This window comes from Nyctereutes procyonoides, unplaced genomic scaffold (assembly GCF_905146905.1).
Source record: "Nyctereutes procyonoides isolate TBG_1078 unplaced genomic scaffold, NYPRO_anot_genome, whole genome shotgun sequence".
NCBI lineage: Eukaryota > Metazoa > Chordata > Mammalia > Carnivora > Canidae > Nyctereutes > Nyctereutes procyonoides.
Window position 1 is genome coordinate 34,969,172 of NW_026575139.1, and position 21,312 is coordinate 34,990,483.

General features: G+C 35.8%; 1 protein-coding gene across 1 annotated transcript in view; it reads left to right on the top strand.

Annotated features, from left to right (window-relative positions):
• Positions 1-21,312, top strand: part of KCNH5 (potassium voltage-gated channel subfamily H member 5) — a 274,356-nt gene that overhangs the window by 60,227 nt on the left and 192,817 nt on the right. Inside the window, exon 6 of the mRNA XM_055304344.1 lies at positions 1,890-2,282. Within this exon, the coding sequence (XP_055160319.1) occupies positions 1,890-2,282 (393 nt within the window). The remainder of the gene's footprint in view (positions 1-1,889; positions 2,283-21,312) is intronic.

Consider the following 21,312-nt stretch of genomic DNA (forward strand, 5'->3'; position numbering starts at 1 on the left):
TTTTTTTATGGAGAAAGGGATCCAGGAAGGCAAAAACACCTCGGGCCCATGAAGGTTGCAATGCACCCTGGCACTGAGTTTATTTTCTAAGTCTGGTTTCTTTGTGCTTCAGCTATAGGCTGTGTAAATATGGATGGTAAAATATTAACATTGACTCTGAAGAAAATTTTCATGTTTAATACAGTGAAATTGGAGTGAATAGACTAATGGCTATAAAGCGAAAGAGAAGCCATGATTATGTATGATTCTGTATACATAAAGCTCTATCCCAACATGAAGCTTACATTCCTGGTAGGAAAGTTTGTTGCTTAGTAATTTAAGACCTTATGGGAAAAATAATGTCTGGGGCACTGATAATGAGGATAACTATGTAAAAATCTTTATAAGTAGTTCTTATAACCCCCAAACTAACAAGAGTTATAATACACAACTATTGAGAATACTAGTGATGTTTTTCACATTTCAAATATTAATAATGGGTCTTATATACTTAGTTTTCAGTTATGCAAGTTCTATGCATGAGAGAAACTTTTCAGGATAATTCTCAAGTTCAAGAAGTGCTATAAATTCATTTTGCTTCATGGCATATGAGTTATGTGCTAATAGGTATTTTTGCTTATGTCTATTCTTATATTCAAATTTTTAATGCATTTATAACCTTATGATAACGTTTTGACTCCTATTTTCTGGATCCCTTTAGTCCTAGAGACGCTGAACAATTGGATATATAAAAAGGCATTTGTCCAGTGCTGCCCAGGCCTCTACTCTTGCCCTGCCATTTGCTTTATTTATCTCTTTAGTTAGACCTGCTTAGAGTAAGTCAAGGTTCATATAGTGCTGCAGTGAAATTTTTTCATTTGTCAAAAAGGTATGGAGAAGAAAACCTGAGTATTTAGAATTTTTTTTTCCAAAGTGAATATGCTTCTGGACTGGAAACATGATTCTTTAAGTCCTGATTGAAGGGAGAAAAGGAAAAAGCAGGCTATAACATTTACAACCATGGTATCACTATGCCACTCATTAGAGTCCTTGCTGAGTCCCCCTCAACAGCAAGATCACCAACAGTGTGGTCCTGGGCTTCAGCAAGGCCATCAGCATCAAAGTTATGCTCCCTGAGGTGCTAATATGTGTCAAGAATGGATAACAGTGAGTCACCCAAATAAGTGTTGGACAACCAATTAAAGATGTGTGATTTTGGGCAGGCTTGCAAGTAAGTGTACATAAAGCAGTCCCAGAAGTGGATGTCCAGCAGTGCTGTGGATCAGTGTTGGTGTTGGAGGAAGTCACTGAGAGAATGTGACTGCTGGCTGACCCTTGAACTGGACCCAGGCAATCAGAGGCTCCTCATTCTGGTCCTTGGAATGTATACTCTGCCAGCTGTCCCCACAGGGGGAGCCATTTTCAAGGACATAGCCATGAAAGAATAGGATGTTGTTGAGACCATTTGGATTACATATGTGACTGGATCCAGTTAGGGTGTCCACTAAACTTTTTAAGATTCTGGTGGGTGGGCGCAGAGATCTACACATTTTGCAGTTTTCTGTGATAAGCCTTGTAAGTATGTTCCCTTTTTTTAAACCTGCCACATAATGATCTGGAGTGGTCGTCTTTTTCTTTGTTCTCTCCTTGCCCTTGCTATTTGGGAGCCAGTTTGTGAAACAACAGTTGGCCGCTGGAGAGAAAGCCAGGTAGAACAGCAGACAGATTAACTTCCTTTGCACAAACTTTGGTACAACTCTGAAAAGGGAGACAAAACTATAGGGTATAACTGGTCTTGAAACCAGGAGTCATGAAAAATATGCTGTGGTTTGACTTCCACTAAGTTTGAATACATTACTAACTGTACAGAGATGCCCAAGTCATTTATATACACATTGTCTCTCTTTTAGGTTCTTCAGCTGGGATCAGATATTCTTCCTCAGTATAAGCAAGAAGCGCCAAAGACGCCACCACACATTATTTTACACTATTGTGCTTTTAAAACTACTTGGGACTGGGTGATTTTAATTCTTACCTTCTACACCGCCATTATGGTTCCTTATAATGTTTCCTTCAAAACAAAGCAGAACAACATAGCCTGGCTGGTGCTGGACAGTGTGGTGGACGTTATTTTTCTGGTTGACATTGTTTTAAATTTTCACACGACCTTTGTGGGACCTGGTGGAGAGGTCATTTCTGACCCCAAGCTGATAAGGATGAACTATCTGAAAACTTGGTTTGTGATCGATCTGTTGTCTTGTTTACCTTATGACATCATCAATGCCTTTGAAAATGTGGATGAGGTAAGTTTCTTTTTTTTTCTGAGTACTGTGGATCATATGTTTTGAGAAAATTAAGATAAAAGGAGTTTGCTGATAATTCAGACTTCTTTTTAGCCACCACTTTCAGCCTTCACCTTACTTGCCATAAATTATAATATCCTGTTACTTTAAATTAATTTTCATCTGCTTCTTTTTTCTTGATTTCTGGTTGATAATAGTAACCACTAGGACAGTGGTTGTGATTCAAAGTTGTGGCTTGAAGAAGTGGAGGTTGCAGTGGGAGGAGGTGGAACAGAAGAAAAGCAGCAGCATGTGGCGGTCAAATACAGTTTATAAACTAGGTAATTGATTAAAAGAGATGAAATAGATGTATTTTCTTTGGAAAGTGGTAGCATTCTATGCATCCATAGATCTTTTGACTCCTCTCTAGATATATATGGTACCAGTGCTTTAATTAACCTAAAAAAATATTTTATGGAAAATCCTCAAATTTTTGCCTTTTTGGTTTCTTCTTTATAGCCTTTATTTTAAATTTTGTTTAAGTACATTTGTGGTTAGAGACTATATTGGATGACTTCCGATGTCTGGTCTAGTTCAAGGTTCTGTTCATTCATTATTACCTGCAAAAGTAGGAATAATTAAAATGTGGGGACAGGACACCTGAGTGGCTCAGTTGACTGGGTGGACAACTCTTGGTTTTGGCTCAGGTTATGATCTCAGGGTCCTGACATTGAGCTCTGCATTGGGCTCTGCACTCAGTGAGGAGTCAGCTGGAGGAGTTTCTCTCCCTCTGCTCCTCCCCAAGCTTGCACACGTGTGTACGTGTGCACGTGTGCACACACACACACATTCTCTCAAATAAATAAATCTTTAAAAAATACTAAAAATGTGTATTATCTTAAAAAATCACTTCATCCAGAGCTTCCTAGCTTTTAACTTAATAGTGGATGATTTTCAACTTGCTATAACAGGCTAATAGGATGAAACCAATAATCTCAACTAATAATATAAAAATGAATCAATATAGAATGCATCTATTATTAAAATGTGTTCATAATGATAATATTACAAACTTAATTTCCCTAAAGATTCTACTCTGTCCTTGTAAACTGCTCAGATGGAAAATTCTCCACTACATTGTTTTTGTTATTCTATGTATATTAAGAGGTAGATAGAAACTATGCAGGGACTATTTCCCATAAAATTTCTATACTTAATTAGCTTTAATAATATTAAAAACTATTGCCCTGAAAGTTAAGTGTAGATATTGTGTTTTGATGCTGTACATATTACTTTAAAAATTACAGAAAAAGGAGGAATTATAATAAATTGTTTCCTAATTTTAGATTCCATTTACACAAGCTTTCAAAGGTACATTTATTTCTTTCCTATTTACCGTCTGAAAAGGGTTGATAATTAATTTTGAAAACATGAAAGAAGTAAGGAAATTATAAGCAGTGTTTATATTTCACTTACTATATGAAATGATATATTAAGATGGATATATTAAGATTTCAGTTATTTAGAACATAGGCATAAAGATTTTAATAATAATAATAAAAAGATTGGCTCACCTCATAGAAAATATATTAAAATGTTACAAAATAATAAATACATTTAACATAATATGTAAATATATCAAGAGATCCTCAGCCTCATGCATATTAAGTAAAATGCAAAGTAAAACTACAGACTGCACTGATGCGATTCCAATATTCCATTTCACTTATCACAGTGTTATAATCAAAACTTTAGCACTCTAGCTTGGTGAGTAAGATTCTGGTGGGTGGACACGGAGATCCTAAGAAGGTGCACTGCTTAGATCTTCCTTCATGAAAACCTGCTGTCTGGAGCACAATTCATAGCTTCCGGGAACTGGCTCTTAGTTTGGGAAAGCCAGTTGTTAGCATCTTTTTCAAACTCAGCATTCATTCAGTGAGTCATCACACTGTCACACTAGTAGCTCGAAACTGGCCATAGTGGGAGTATTTACACTCAGCAAGCCAAAGATGCTATAAATAAAAGCTTTTTTTTTTTAAGGTTTTTTTTTTGATTGACAGATGCTGCATTTTCTGATCTGCCGCAGTTCATACACTGAAACCATACTTCCCCAATGCTACTTTTAGCCAATAATTAAGAATGATGGTAGTATTATAATTCATATAGTTCATTGCAGAACTCCTCTATTAAGCAACTTTTGCTCTGGGACTCCCTATTTACCTGTCCTGTGGTCTGAGGCTGTTCTACCCAATACCTCTTCACAAGTGTCAGACCTGAATTTTGGTCTGAAGGCATCTCTCTCTTCTGTTTATCTTTCCCAGATCTTTATCTCGGTAAAAATCCTTGCATGTCTAACCCTGACTCGGCAGCACTCTGTAGAGGACCTGAACTGATAAAGTGATGGTACAGACACTCTCATACATTGCTCAAGGGAGTATTAAGTGGGTAAAATGTCTATGAAGAATGATTGACAATATCTCATTTTGGAAAAAAAAAACACCCTAGAGACAACCACTTTCAAATTGCTAGGGGATTCTTTTATTATTTGCTTCCATGTCAGGAAACAAGGTAGGTATGTACCTACCCCTTGGTTTTACAGTTTTAGGCCTTGTCTTTGACTTCTCAATATGGCATTTGAGATTGTAGCCCTTACTATGTCCATGCAGTTTTTCCATCACCTCATTCTCACACAATACAGGTATATCATCCTTTTCATTCAATAAATATTAGGTGTTTACATCACTATGACTACAAATATGCTATTTATGATGGAACCTTAAATATGACATAATTGTTTTTCTGCACTTTCTACTTTCCTGAGAGCTGATAGACATATGGATTTATAGTTGCTTAGTTTTTTTTACTTATCACTAATTCAAACACTAAGCTCTATGCTGATTATCTAAATCTTCTCTCATTACATTGATATGAACAATATCCTATCAACATCATTTTCTTAAGCAAATCTCTTTTTACTCCCCCCCCCCCACAAGATTGATTGTTTGGCTAGCTATAATATTCCAGGCTAGAGATACTTTCTTCTCAAATTTTGAAAGACCTAATGCCATTGCAGTCTATCTTTTAATAGCTCTGTTCTCTCTCTCTCTCTCTCTTTTTTAAGATTTTATTTATTTATTCATGAGAGACACTGAGAGGGAGACAGAGACACAGGCAGAGGGAGAAGCAGGCTTCATGCAGGGAGCCTGATGTGGGACTCGATCCCAGGACTCTGGGATCATGCCCTGAGCCTGAGGCAGATGCTTAACTGCTGAGCCACCCCGGCGTCCCCTCATAACTCTGTTAAGAATTTTGTAGCCAAATAAATAAAAAATTTAAAAAAGAATTTTGTAGCCATTAGGATTTCTGACCATTTACATGTGATCTTTCTCTCTTTGGAAGTTTGGTATATTCTGTCTGTTCCAGGGTTCTGAAACTTTCTGATGATATGCCTTAGTGTGCGTCCGTTTTCCTCAGTTTGGCTGGGCACTGATGGTGGCCCTTTTCAATCTGGAAAAACATGTCTTATGTCTGATTTTTTTTTCCTATGATGATTGTCTCCACCCTTCTCTCTCACTTTTTTCTTGCTGGAGCTCCTTTTATTCGGATATTGTACCTATTGGACTAGTCCTCTAGTTTTCCTTTTTTCTTCTCTCCTATTTTCCAACACTAATTCTATTTTTGCTATACCATCTGGGAGCTTTCTTTAACATTATTTTCTCACTTTCTTTGTCCCTAATGATGGTTTTTGCTTAAGGTCTATTTGGCTTGATACTAGGAGAGCTAAGTTAGCTTTCATATAGTATTTGGTATATATATTTCTATATTTTAAATTTTATTATTACAGATTATTATACTCTAGCTGTATCTTCTATAGATACTATATAGATTCTGAGTCTTACAAACTTAATCTATAAGTTTACTTACTGAGATTAATTGCATTTGCATTTTGATTTATTTAGAGCATATTGTTTCTGCTTTAAAATGATTTTTTTCTTTTCTCTATGTTTTTATTTCCTTTTTCTTTTTCTTCTCCCATCTTTTGTATTGATTTTTTTTTCTTTAATCTACTGGATTCCCTCCACTAGTTTGGAAGTTTTTCTGTTAATTGATTACTCTTAACATTTTTAGTATCAGTATGTGGCTTATTAGTGTCTTTACCCTTCTCCTAACTAATTCAAGGACTTCATCTTCTCATCTTTCAAATTATTATTGTCTTGTGTTTTGCTTCTACATTGTTTTTAACTTTCTCTTTTAATTATTATATTGTTGTCTTATTTAGTTTCAATACTTATTTATATATATCCACATGTCTACCAGTTTCTTTGCTCGCATTATTTTATGTTTGTTTTTTTTTTTTTAACTTTCTTCTGGTTCTGTGGGTTGGTTCTGTGTTATCTGTTATATGACATCCAACTTTGTGGAACATACTTCTTCAAGGAAATCTTCCTACATTATGTTAAAAAACAAAATTCAACTGAGTAAATTTTAAAGATCATACTGACTTCATTCAATGATTCATGAATTGGGCAGTATCCCATCTAATGAATAGAAAGCTCTGAGGAGCTGTGCAAAATAGAAGACGTTTATAGGCAGAAGGGGGCAAGACAAGGACATTATTAGTAGAGTGCGTTATTTCAAGTAAGATTACCTTCCTTTAGGAGAAGGCAGAGGATCTGTCGGGCAGGTTACTTCACAGGTCGCTGACCAGGTAATTGTATTCTTGGGAGAGGCTGAAACTGCAATTAAGTTGGTGTTAAGTCTTGGTTTAGTGACATGGGCTTAGTACAGGCGATTCCATTTTGGGTCTGTTGTGTTTTTAAAAACAATTATTTCCAAGCAACTGTAATGGATATCTTCATCATATTTCATCTTCATTTAGATATACTAGTGCACATTAACATAATTAAAGTTATTTTTCTTTTGTTGTTTTGTGTATGTAATCATGAGCACTATATCATTTATTGTGTGGTCTGGGGTCTTGTGCCTTCCCTAGGACATATTTGTTGTGAGCCTTGGGGATGATTACCCTGGCTCTCAGTTTCTGTGTCTGTAAGAAGAAGGAAGGAATACCTAATTACTTACATCACAGGGTGATTATAAGGAATAAATGGCAATAGAGACATGAATGAATTTTGCTTGTAGAATTTTGCATATCTGAGGAATATTATTATTTCATTTGTGTGTCTTTGTTTCCTCAGCTTGATTATAAGCCTTGTGATGGTGAAGAATATGGCCCATCTCCTTGGTAATCCTTTATTAGTCTTAGTACATATCAATGGCTCACTGACCTGAAGCAATGAAGTGTTGGCAAGGTTTTAGAAAATTGCACAATGACATAAAACTTAAGAATGGTGAAGTGAGCTGGTAGTGGCTTGGGAATAGGAGAGTATGAATCTGAAAATAGCAGTTTAATCCTTTAACGTGATGTGGGTGCAGGACTTAATAACTCTTTATTTTCAAGATTGTCTCAGTTGATGTGCTCTCTCAATGTAATTTGATTTACTAGGAATTCACAAACTGGATATGTGATTCTGTAAGAGAGCTGTGAGGCACAGAAGGCAGCATCCATTAGAGGAAAATGTTCTGTTTGAGAAGTAATGCAGATTTCCTAGAAACCACAACACAGGGAAAAAAATGTTGTCACTAGGAATCCAAAGAATAGAATCAAGCTCTTTTGTAGGTGCATTTCAATGCAGTTTTGGGTGGTCCTCAGAATCTGATTTCTGAGAGGCTGGAGGGAACTGAATTATAGGACATCAGAGAAAAATATTGCAGCTGCAGATAATGCACCATATGGTAGTGTAAGTGAGCTCAGGAAACATAATACACAGAATAGGGAGTGCTATTAGTAAGTGGTAAACATGATAAACTAGGTCATGACAAATTGAAATTGGGGAAAGGATCACTTATGCATTGTTTTAGGGGGGAAAATGAATGGGACAGCTATTGCAAAGTGTATATATATAAATATTTTTAATTTTCTGAAAATCTTATGGAAAATATATTTCTAAATTATTTTTTTGTAAATCATGTTTGTGAAGCTGCCACATGAATTATTGTGTTTTAGCATACTTTGTTTACATTGCATATTTTTTGTTTCTTATCTAGCCAGCAAATCAAGAATTGGAAATTAAAGAGGCTAATTATGCTTGTAGATTTTTATGACTTTTTTTTAGCCTCTGATCTCTCTCTCTTCTGTTGAATCTCAGACTGTCTACCAAATACAGCATGTTAGAAACTGTTATTTAATACAATTTGGTAGCCATTACTTTTTCATTAAAGGCTACAGATGATTTAAAATAATGTTTGAGTGGTACAGGTAGAGATTATTTAATATTTCTTTTTCTTACTTTTCCTAGGTTTAATCTAATTAAATCCATAGAAACACTGTCTAGTCCACCTTGGAATTGATTGATTTTTCTTATCAGTGTGTTTGCACAGATGATAATAGACTTTAAGAGTAATTTTAAATTCATAGCCACATTGAGAGGAAGGTACAGAGATTTTCCATACAGAGATTGCACCTCCCACCCCACCTCCCGCCACTGGCTCTCTCATTACCAGCATCCCCCACCAGAGTGGTACATTTATTACAATTGATGAACCTACATTGACACATTTTTATCCTCAAAATCCATAGTTGTATGTTATATTGGTTTGGACAAATGTATAATGGCATGTGTCCACCATTACAGTGTCATACAGAATGCTTCCACTGCCTTAAAAATCCTCTGTGCTCTGCCTATTTATTCCTTCCTCTCTCCTAACTCCTAGCAATCACTGATACTTTTACTGTCTCTATAGTTTTGCATTTTCCAGAATGTCATATGGTTGGAATCATACAGTATGTAGTCTTTTCATATTGGCTTCTTCCATGTTTTAATATGCATTTAAGATTCTTTCATGTCTTTTTGTGGCTTATGGCTCACTTCTTTTTGGAGCTCAATAATAATAGATTGTCTGGATATACCAGTTTATTTTTCCACTGAAGGACATCTTGGTTGCTTCCAAGTTTTGGCAATTATGAATAAAGCTACTGTAAACTTTGTGTGTAGGTTTTTGTGTAGGAGTAAGTTAGCAACTTGTTTGGATGAATTCCAAGAAACATAATTGCTGGGTCATATGGGGGTATTATGTTCAATTTTCTAAGTAACTGCTGAACTATCTTCCAAAGCTGCTGTACCATTTTGCATTTTCATAGCAATGAATGAGAGTTTCTACTGATCCACATCCTCACCAGCAGTTGGTGTTGTCAGTGTTTTAGATTTTGATCATCTTACTGGATGTGTAGTAGTATCTCCTGTTGTTTTAATCTGCAATTGCCTAATGACATAAGATGTTGAACAGCTTTTCATATGCTTATTTTCCATCAATATCTTCTTTGGTTAGGTGTCTGTTCAGATCTTTTGCTCATTCTTTAATTAAGTTTTAAATTTTCTCCTTGTTAAATTTTGAGAGTTTTTTGTATATTTTATATAATGGTCTTATCAGATATGTCATTTACAAATATTTTCTCTCAGTCTGTGGCTTGTTTTCTCATAGTGTCTTTCATAAAACATAATTTTTGATATTACTGAAGTTCATTTTATTAATTATTTCTTTTACAGATTATGTCTTTGGTATATCTCAAAACTTATCAAAACCAAGGTAACCTAGATTTTTTTCCCCCATGTTATCTTCTAGAAATTTTAGTTTTGTGTTTTAAATTTAGGTCTATTATACATTTTGAGTTAATTTTTATGAAGGGTTTAAGGACTGTGCTTAGATTCATTTTTTTACATTTGGATGTCCAGTTGTAACATTTGTTGAAAAGACTATCTTTGTTCCATTGTTGAAGATCAGTTGACTATATTTATGTGGATCTATTTCTAAGGCTCTCTATTTTGTCCCGTGGATCGATTTGTCTCTACTTTCACCACACTATCTTGATTACTATAGACTTACAGCAAATGTTGAAGTTGGATAGTATCTGCCCTCCAGCTTTGTTCTTCTCCTTCAATATTGTGTTGGCTAGTCTGCACAATTTTTGCCTCTACATATAAACTTTAGAATCAGTTTATTGATATCCACAAAATAATTTGTAGGAATTTTTATTGAGATTGTGTTGTAATTATAGATCAATTTGATAAGAATTGATATCTTTTTTTAATTAATTAATTAATTTATTTGAGAGAGAGAAGCAGAGTGAGAGGGAGAGAGAAAAATCTTAAGCAGGCCCCATGATCACAACCCTGAGATCATGACCTAAGCTGAAATCAAGAGTCAGATGCTTAACTAACTGAGCCACCCAGGCACCCTGAGAACTGACATCTTGATAATATTGAGTATTCCTCTTTATGAACATGGGATATCACTCCATTTATTTAGTTCTTTGGTTTCATTCATCAGAATTTTGTGGTTTTCCTCATATACAACTTGTATCTATGTGATTATAATGTTTTGCTATAGATTTTTTGTAAGCGTTCTTTATCAAGTTGAGGACAGTCGTCTCTTTCCAGTTTTCATCGTGAATTATTATTATATTTTATTTAAATACTTTATCTGCATTTATTGACATAATTATGTGATTTTCGTTCTTTAGTCTGTGATGTTATCGATTGCCTTAATTGATTTTTGAGTGTTGAACCAGTCATGCATGCTTGGCCATATTGTATAATTATTTTTATATATTGTTAGATATATTGGATTTAATATATATTTGCAATATTTTGTTGAGGATTTTTGCATCTATGTTCATAAGAAATATTGGTCTGTAGTTTTCTTTTCTTATAATATCTTTGATGATTTTGGTATTAGAGTAATTCTATAATCCAAAAGATAAGTTAGAAAGTATCATATCTACTTCCACCTCTGGAAAAGATCATAGAAAATTGTGCATTTCTTACTGAAATATTTGGTAGAATTCACCCATTAACTCATCTGGGTCTGGTGCTATTTTGGAATGTTATTACTGAATTGATTTGTTTAATATAGTTCTCTTTGAATAGCCTGTTTTTTCTTGTGTGAGTTTTGGCAGATTGTATCTTTCAAGGAATTGGCCTATTTCTTCAAGAGTTATTCATAGTATTCTATTACTATTTTTTGAAAATTTCATATCTTTATTTGAGAGAGAAAGAGAGAGAGGGAGAGGGAGAGAGAGGAGTGAAAGAGGGAGAGGGAGAGAAATCCTCAAAACTCCCTGTTGAGTGCATAGCCCAGAGCCCAGTGCCGGGCTTGATCCCAGGACCCTGAGATCGTGACCTGAGCTGAAGTCAAGAGCGAGTTCCTTAACCAACTGAGCCATCCAGGTGCCCCTCTTTACAATTTATTGTTACTATCCTCTTAATGTCTGTGTAGTGATGTTCTCTTTCATTTCATTACTTCTCCTGCCTTGTGCCTGGGCAGGAGAATCTTGGAATCTTGGAAACCTAAAGTCAAGCTAAGGAAGACAGAAGACTAGCACAGTCATGTTAACATAAACAGTAAAGTATAGTTTCAGTTCTGAGTGTTCAGGCTGAGTGTGTCATTCACAGTGTTAGTTGCCTAGTCTTTAAGTCAATGTGCTCCTAGTACCTGCCAATTCAGTCTCTTTTGCTTACTTTTGAGTTGTCCTCTTGGGAAAAGGGCACAACTAGCTCTGTGGACTGCTACATAGATAGCTATGATTTTAAGTCTTTCAGAAGAGAATGCCTTCTGTTGCCCTACTAATAACCAGTGATTTCTGCTGTGTATCCTTCTGAGTCTTCTGAGAACAGTTGATGTCAGTCTTATGAGTCTGAATGTTTACTTGGTCAGCATTGGAGATACAAATATGGAATTTACAGTCAAATATCTGGTGTGCATTTTTCCAGAAGATGCTTGTTTTCACTGTGTTTTGTTTGTGCTTAGGTCATTGTGTTAGTCAAAATCAGCCACCTTCAGTTACATTCACATTTATACATAAACTTACACTGAGGTATGAGTGACCATACTCAAAAGTTTTTGAGTTTTTGCAGATGTTGTAATTGTTTTGGCCACAGTGAGTGAGTGGGCCTGGAGGATAGGAGCTTGTGCAACAGGTATTTTGTGATAATTACAAATTGAGACTAGCAGGATTTTTAACTTAAATATGGTTATGCTAGAATTTTAGAGCCATTTAAACTGCTTGTATTCAATATTAAAAATCTAACAAAAGTTTAATTAGTAGTACATATATTTAACAACAGTTTCACCTTTATTGATACAGAAAGTAATCATATTTAGGGAATAACATTTCCACATGCAGAGGCTTGTCAGTACATGTAATAAAGTTATGTCCCCAGGACTGAGAATTTCTTTTCTTAGGTGTGATTAATAAGCTACGTACTTAGTTTGAATTTTGAGATGTAGTGGTGCATTCAGAAACATAAAGGAATAACTTGAGGGCTTCATTTTTTTCCAAAGTCATCCTTTAAATGCAAAAAAAAAAAAAGCCTTATGTGATTTCATTCATCCATTCATTCAACAGATATATGTTAAGCTACTTCTTTATTCTAAATATTGGGCATCTCAGCAGTGAACAGGCACATACAAATCCTCCCTATCTTTATGGAACTGTGAAAGAGAAATTGCACTGAATACTTGTTAAAAATGGGGAGAAAGACTTTGTTAAAAACTATTGCAACAGGGGAGTGAGATTGAACTTAACTCTGCTGAAATAGAAGGCAAAGAAGTTAGTCAGTGTAATTAAGCCATCTGTATTTGCTAATTGGTGTCATCAAAGTTAGGCTCCTACTCTCTCATAGACACTGAGACATAGGGGTGCTATTTTTCTTGATTACATTTCAAAGGGATGGCTCCCAAGTCCTTGAAAAAAGACATTCCTGCCTTGTACAACTGTCAAGAATCTGGGAGAAGATTTATATCTCAAAGGGGCAGAGAAAGAATGTATAATTGAAAGTTTTCTAAAGTAAATTTTATAAGAAAAGGGAGACCAGAGGCTTAGAGTCAGGGAAAAAAGCCTGTTTAAAGTTTAAATAAGCTGCATTAAGGCTATCTTGGTCAGAGTTTTTATTTTGGTAGGGAAAAACAGATAGTGAACATATATGGAAAATCTAAGAAATATATATATTTATAATATATATATATAATATCAGAGCATGATAAGCTCTCTACATAGAAATAATACAGGACAATAAGATACAGGTAATGACTGAGATGATCAGGAGATAAGCTATGTAGGAAAGCATGTACTGGGCTAAATGTAGCTGTTAAGATTTTGTTGTTGTTGTTGCAAAGGACACTCAAGTAACCCGAAGTGATGGGAATTAAAATATAAAGACAGACATTTTTCAGAACATTGGGAAAGAAGCAGCGGGACTTTAGGAACTAGTGTATGGTCCTAGACCATGAGAGCCATAGAAACCTTGGTCCAAGGCACAACTAAATTGTAATATTAGGGGAATAAGTCTGGAAGTGAGTGCTTGCCTGAAGAGTTAGGTAGGGAGGAAAAAAGCTTACAAAAGGGGAGCTACTCTTTGACCACCTTCTTTTCATGTCTCATAGCCTTGCTTTGAGATTGCTTCATCTTTTTATTATAGCTTTAACAACAGCATTGTCACATATTATCATTTTAACTGTTGGAAAAGGCTAACTTTTAGAAAATGATTTTGGAGAATGTGACTGTTTAATCTTCTATTTTCCAGGATTTATAGAGTTGAGTGTTCCACTGTTAGTATGATTCACTTAGTCCTGTTGATGTCCTTTCCTGTCTTTACTGACTGAATTCTTACCTTTTCTTCTCTCTTTGCTCTCATTGCTGAATCTTCAGAACTTTCACTACCACATAGTCCATCATGGCCAGTTAAGCCTTTCTCTGCTGCAATTTTCACTGCCTCCTGCATCATTCTCAGCATTTCTTGGACCAGGCATTTATACTGTAAAACAGGGTCATAACATATTTGAGGATGGGGATAGTTAAGGAAATCTTTGAAGAGGTGACAAATATTTAAGCCCAGACCTGAAAAATAAGTAGGAGTTAACCAGATGAAAGGGGTGATCAGCAGGTTCTGGAGAGTGTTTTAAATATCATGTTTAGAATCCACAAGATGAGAGAATATTGCATTTTTGAAGAAAAGAATGAAGTTTTCTATGACTGGAGTATAGAGAACAGAATACAGAGATGCACAAGGTGAGAGTGTAGAGGTAGGCAGGTTGCGTTAAGGCATTTGGATTATTGTAAAGACAACAATGGGTTATTGAAGGATTTAAAACATCCCCCAACTGAGTTTGCTTGTACATGTATCATTACGTTTGAAAAAATTTCAACGTAGCTTGAAAGCTTCGGGCAATATACCTCTTTTTAGAGTATGTATTTTGGTTATGCTTTATATTCACTGTGAACCCAATGGATATTAAAGAGAAAGTCTTTTCCACAATAAGAAGTACTTAAAAACCCCATAGGGAGCCTGCTTTTCTCTGTCTCTCATGAATAAATGAAAAATCTTAAAAAAAAAGAAAGATTTAAAAAGTTAGTACATTATTGGTATTGCTGAAGATAGGTGTCTGCTCTTAGGCTCTCTCTCTCTCTCTCTCTCTCTCTCTGCCACTGTGTTCTGAGAATATAAATTGGCTAAAACAGGTGGTATGTACAAGTTATCCAAATTAAGATCCTCTCTAAAGCATGTTAACTAATTTATGGAGTAGTTAGGATTATTTCTCCATGGATGTCTTAGTAGAAGGATTTGGAGAAGTGAGTTTTGAATAGCAAGGAGACAATAGAATTTGTTATCTGTGTTAAAGGTTCAGATAACAAATGTACTTTGTAATTTTCTTTCAGTCTTTAGATTGTCTTCTGCAAAAGAAAATGGAAATGCACTTTGTAGTCATTCATGTACACAGACTATTTAGAATAAAAAAACCAATGCTTAGGAAATGGAACTTATTATTGTATTGTGGTTTTTATCTAGTTGCCTGATGGTGCTATCTGTGAAGATGATATAACTATTAATTATTAATTCCAATATCAATGGTAGAGGAGTCAGAAATTATTATGAAAGATTTATATATTGGGTAGTTTATTCTTTAAATAATGTATTCATCCTTTCAATAAATATTTGGTACTTACTACATGCAAGGGAGTGCTAAAGAACATGCTAGGAATAAAAGGATGGACAAAACATAGACAATCACAAACAGACAAATGTCATGAAGAGAATGTATATGATCCTTTGAGACTCTATAACAAAATAACCTGACCTAGACTAGAGAGGAAAGTTTCCCTGAAGAAGCAATGATTGAGCTGAGATCTGAAGTATGAGTGGAGCTAGCTAAGCTAAGGTAGAAGGCATGAAAGATTAACAAGTGCATAGGCCCTGTGTTTGAGGAAGCATGACATATCCAAAAACTGAAAGTTGGATGAAGAGTGAGTTTAAGAGTGTTGAAGGATGAGGTTAGAGTGGTTGGCAAGGGCCACACTATGCAGGTCTGTGTGAACCGAAACAGATTTTAGAACAATGGGAAGTCATCCTACAATTTTAAACTGGAAATGATTTTGAAAGGTAACTCATATAGTGTTCAGAGAAGATTGATTGGGATCAAGTAAATGACTCACAACTTATACATCTATAGATCCAGGAGACAGATGCTAGGAGCATGGTCTTAGATGGTGACAGTGGAGATGGAAAGAAATGGATAAATCTGAGAGATATTTAGGAGCTAAAATTGATAAGCTTTTAAGATAGAGTGGGTGCTGAGGATGTCAGAGAGAGGTGACAAGAATACTTCTCAGTTTTTGGTTTGTGCAATCTAATACTGACATTTGCTTAGTTATTAAAAGAGGCCCAGAGACATAGTCTGAAATGGAAGGTGGAGTTTCTTGCAAGTTTCTCTCAAACTTACTTTCTTTCTTTCTTTCTTTCTTTCTTTCTTTCTTTCTTTCTTTCTCTTTCTTTCTTTCTTCTTTCTTTTTTCTTTCTTTCTTTCTTTCTTTCTTTCTTTCTTTCTTTCTTTCTTTCTTTCTTTTTCTTTCTTTTTTTCCAATGAGATACACATAAAATGTTTAAATATCTATGGGAAAAATATAGTTGAAGAGGGGAATGGTTGGGATTTTGAGCAGAGTAGAGAAGTTTGCAAAATAGTGCATGAATTCATAAGAAAAGCAGTAAAGCTACTAGATAGTTGAGAGATGCTTTAAGATGAATGATAATGAGTTTATAGTGGAGTCAATCTTTCCTATTATATGTTCAAGATTATGACCTTCTTGATAGTTAATACAGGCATGAAGAAAACTGATAATTGAGCTAGGATTTTATTTTGATAGAGGTTATAATGAAGAGACAGAAATGTTAAGGAATTCAAGGTGTATACTGTTACTGCCATTATGGGGCCACTTAAAGAAGAGAATGGAGAATGGATAGAGTTGACAGATTGAGAAAAACTAGATCTGTTGGTGGACTGGAGTTTCAATAAGGTTGAACTACTATTGCAGTTGTAATTGCAGCTTAACAGAGAAGAGGAAATGGTCAGAAAGCAGGGTGGTTGATTTTAAGACTTAAGAGCTGGAAAAACTTTTAGGATGTGACAAATTTCAGATTATGACTATGAGAGTGAGTGTCTGTGGAAAAGTGGAAAGGTTATTGGATAAGAGTTGGGGAAGAAACAGTGATGCCAAGGTATTGGAAGCCTCATATACATGGATAATAAATTTACCTAGGGGATGGAAAAATTTTAGGTGAGGTTGGATTTGAAAAATATTTAGGGAATATGTGAAATAATATTCTCTATTTTCATGGAATAGTCATTGGCAGGAATCTAATCAAAGCAAAATAGTGACACATTTCCCAGTATAAAAGATAAATAATATCTAACATTTATATATTAAATTTTATTTTACATAACCATATTTTACCTATATTGGATAATCTTATTAAAATGGGTCCTTTGTATCTAATAGATATATATATTGTCTCAGTGTTAAGTCATACCAAGTATGTAATTCTATGTATATAAACATATATATGTATTTCTCCCACATTTGTATCAGTTAGCTTTCTTCTCTGCATAACAAACTACTCCAGAACTTTGTGAATAGTAACAACAACCATTTCTTTAACTCACAAGTCTTTGACTCCATTAGGTGGTTCTGCTAACCTGGGCTAGGTTTAACTTAGCTGAGTCTACCCGTATACGTTTGTGGTAGATTGCTGAGTTGCTTGGTAGCTGACAGATCTGGGATGGGTCAAATGGATAACTCAGAGGGCTGCTTCTGTGGTCTCTCATCATTCAAAATCCTTGTGGTAGGTATTCTTCACATATTAAGTAGTCTGGGTTCCAAGACTGTGAGTGAAGGTGCTGTGCCTCTTGAGGTCTAGGCTTAGAACTGGCATGATGTCATTTACGCCACATGCTGTTGGCCAAAGCAAGTCCTAAGGCCAGCTCAGACTCAAGGGTTGGGGAAATAGATCCTATCTCTTGAAGGTAGAAGTTGCAAAGTCACCCAGGGGGTGTGGGTACAGGAAGGAAAATAATCACAACTCTTTTTCTTTCCTTGCAAACAATCTATCACAACATCCTGTGTGTGGGAATGCAAGATGTAGGTGAAACACCATGCACTGGGTATTATAAGTCTGTATTTCTGCTCTATCACTCCCACTTATTTGTCACATATCCTTGGATAAGAAAGTTCTTGGATCATCCCTTTTCTCTTTATAAAGCAAAAAGGGAAGAAAGTAGAAAAAAATATTAGCTGAGCCATTTGCCTACTATCATTAGTGATGATTCAGTGAAGGGATTGATCTGTGTTTTAAATGGCTTTATCATTGAAATACATTATTTTTATGCTAATGAAATCCACATCTCTTTAATGTAAGGATCTATAAAAGTATTGAGGAGCTAATAACTCAGAGATGCCTTCTGGATATTGTTTGTTGCACTCCTGTGGCCCGAGGGGCTTGTCAAGTAAGGAAATTAATTGGAAAGGCGGAAGACTGATGGCTGAAGGTTCTCCATTAGCCTTGCTGTGTTCTCTCTGTTTCATGTGTTTGATATTCTCTTCTACCTGTGGAACCCCAGGGATTGTGTGTTAAGAGCTCAGAGGTTGGGGTAGAGGCAGAAAACTGCTGGACTTAAGAGGAAGGCACAGAAGGACTGGAAGTGTAGTGAAATGAAGCAGAAAATAAATGAACAGATAGAACGGGCGGAAAGTACAAACTCAAGAATTTGTTTTCAAAAAGGTGATAATATAGAAGGAGAGCATTTTTTGAGGACTGGCCTTCAGAAGTGTCCAGTATTACTCTATGAGTGAAATTCAAATTAATTAATTAATTAATTAGTTTTGGAAATTAAAACCTAAACAAGGAATTAAATACAATTTGTGGCTCTGGTCACTCTAAAGGTCGGAGAGTGAGTCATAAATAAGGAAAGTCTCTCTCTCTCTCTCTCTCTCTTTTTTTTTTTAGATTTTATTTATTTATTCACAAGAGACACAGAGTGTGAGAGGCAGAGACATAGGCAGAGGGAGAAGCAGGCTCCCTGTGGGGAACCCGATGCGGGACTCAATCCTGGGATCCTGGGATCACAACCTGAGCCAAAGGCAGATGCTCAACCCTGAGTCACCCAGGAACCCCAGTTAGGAAAGTCTCTTGTTTTAATACAATATTGAATATGACTCCCCTTCCTCAAAAAAATCACATGATGTAGAAGAGATAATTAATTTGAATTATGTACTGTGGTGAAGTGTTAACAGAGCAGTGGCTGCTGGATTTTCCATAACTCTTTTTATGTTTAAATATAACATAATTAAAGAAAATTAAAATTTTAAGTGTGGAGCTCAAAGAATTTTCACAAAGTGAGCATACTTAGTAATTATAAGTCATATTAAGAAACAGAATGTTGCCAGAACCCCATGATTCTCCTCATGCTCATCATAGTCACTATCCCTCCCCTAGCATAAGGATCTGCTATATTGACTTCTAATTCCACAGAGGAGTTCCACCTGTTTTTTACACTTTCTATACAGGAAATCATATGGTATATCATCTCCTGTATCTGGTCTTTTTGCTCAATATGATGCTTTTTAGATTCATTCTTGTTGTATATAGATACTTTGTTCATGTTTATTTTTGGATAGCATTCCATTGAGTGAATGTGTGATTATGTATTTATCCATCCTACTGGAGATGGAAATTTATAATATTTCAAGTTTTAAGTATTTCATCTCATTTTTTGAGTCTTTTTTCCATTGGATATTCCTTCCTGCTTTATTGAAGATTAGTTATTATTTCATCACATTTTAAAAGCAAGTCCTTTCACTTTGAGTTTTGGTTATAATGATTGCATTAAATTCTCTTTGATACAAGATAATGGAGAAAAAGAAAGTTAAAGCAACTTTCCAAATAAAGCAAACTTGCCTACTTGCATATTATTCATTTTGAATAACAGTTTCTGATTTTATAAGTAGTTGAAGGGAATACTCTGGACAGATTCAAAGGTGAAACTTTGGGGTTGTGTTTTGGAGGAAACAGGAGTTTGGTTTGGCCCTAGCACTATGGCTTTGCAAAGGCATGGTGGGAAATGACCTGGCAGTTCAGATGGAGGTGGGCCTGGGCACCTCCTGAAGGTCTGCACTGGAGTTTGTGGTTAATGTAATGTCTGGGATGAGTCCCTAGAGGGTACTGTGTGTTAGAAAGATGAATATTGCAAGGATTGTTGGGGGTAAGGACAGGAAGACTGCCCAGCAGTTGGTTGTTGTGGGAAATGTGCTAAGAATCTGAGGGATTAGGTCTGAGTGATGCTTCCATTCTTTTCTAGCTCTGTGACTTTGGACAAGTCATTTACTATGTCTAAACTTCAATGTCCTCATATGAACAATGCATATAGGAATTCTGCTGTTGTGGGAATCCAGTGAGTTGGGTCTGTATTACAGAGTACAGACTCTACAGAGTTTTGGGGCCTCCACATACCCATGCGGTGGGCCATGGCTGTGCCTCGGTGGGGAGAAGAGTGTGGCAAGGTATTTAATTTCTTTTACTCAGTCGTATAGAGAATGGCCATATATAAGCTAGTATTGCAGGTACTAATGTACTTAAATTACAAATGATGCTCTAGGTATAATATAGAGTTGCAGAATGAGGTCAGATAGTGCGGTGGTTAGAAGCAGGAAGTCTAGATGGAACCAGACTGCTTGTATTTGAATCTCAGCCCCTCTCACTAGCTATGTGAGCTTAGTCAAATTACTCAACATTTCTGGGCTATGTCTTTTTTTTTAATTTATTTTAAAAAAAGATTTATTTATTTATTCATTAATTCATTCATTCAGAGAGTGCATGCACACACACAAGTTGAAGGCAGGACAGAGGGACAGAGGGAGGGAAAATCCCAAGCAGATTCCCTGATGAGTGTGGAGCCTGTCCTGGGGCTCCATTTCACAACCCTGAGATCATGACCTGAGCAACTAGTGATGTGACATAAAACATATAGGTATCTGGGAACTACAGGTAATTGAGTATAGCCGGAACAAGGCAGGAAGAAGAATTGGTGGCAGAGATGCTGACCAGATAGGCAGATATTGGTTCTGAAGGGTTTTGGATGTCATAGTAGGAAGTTAATACTCAATCCTATAGGTATGAGGTAGAAGTAAAGATTGGAGAGGGACATGAATAAATAGATATGTTTAATATACCCAGATTGGTAGGCTGTGTAGTGTGATCTGTGAATTAAAGGGAATAGGAACAGAGCTAGGGTGGCAGATGGGGGGAGGGGAGGCTCTTCTTGTCACACAAGTAAGTAAAAACATGAAGCCATGACCAAGACAAGGCCTTGGAAATAGGAAAGAAGGGAAATTTTTGAGATATTTATTAAGTAGGTATATTTTAAGCACTTACTCATCCTTTGATAACAGTTGATAACCAGCTGTCTGAGGGATGGGGCAGGTAATGATGCCACTCAAAAGAGTAGGAGGTGGAGAACTCATTCAGGCAGAGCAAGGGATTCCCTTTGGGACCAATTACATTTTGAACACCTGTGAGACATTTAAATTGAAATGTATAGTGAGTATTTGGCTTCTGTATCAGCAAGTTAGGAGACAGTTTTATGCTAAGAAGTAGACTGGTGATTT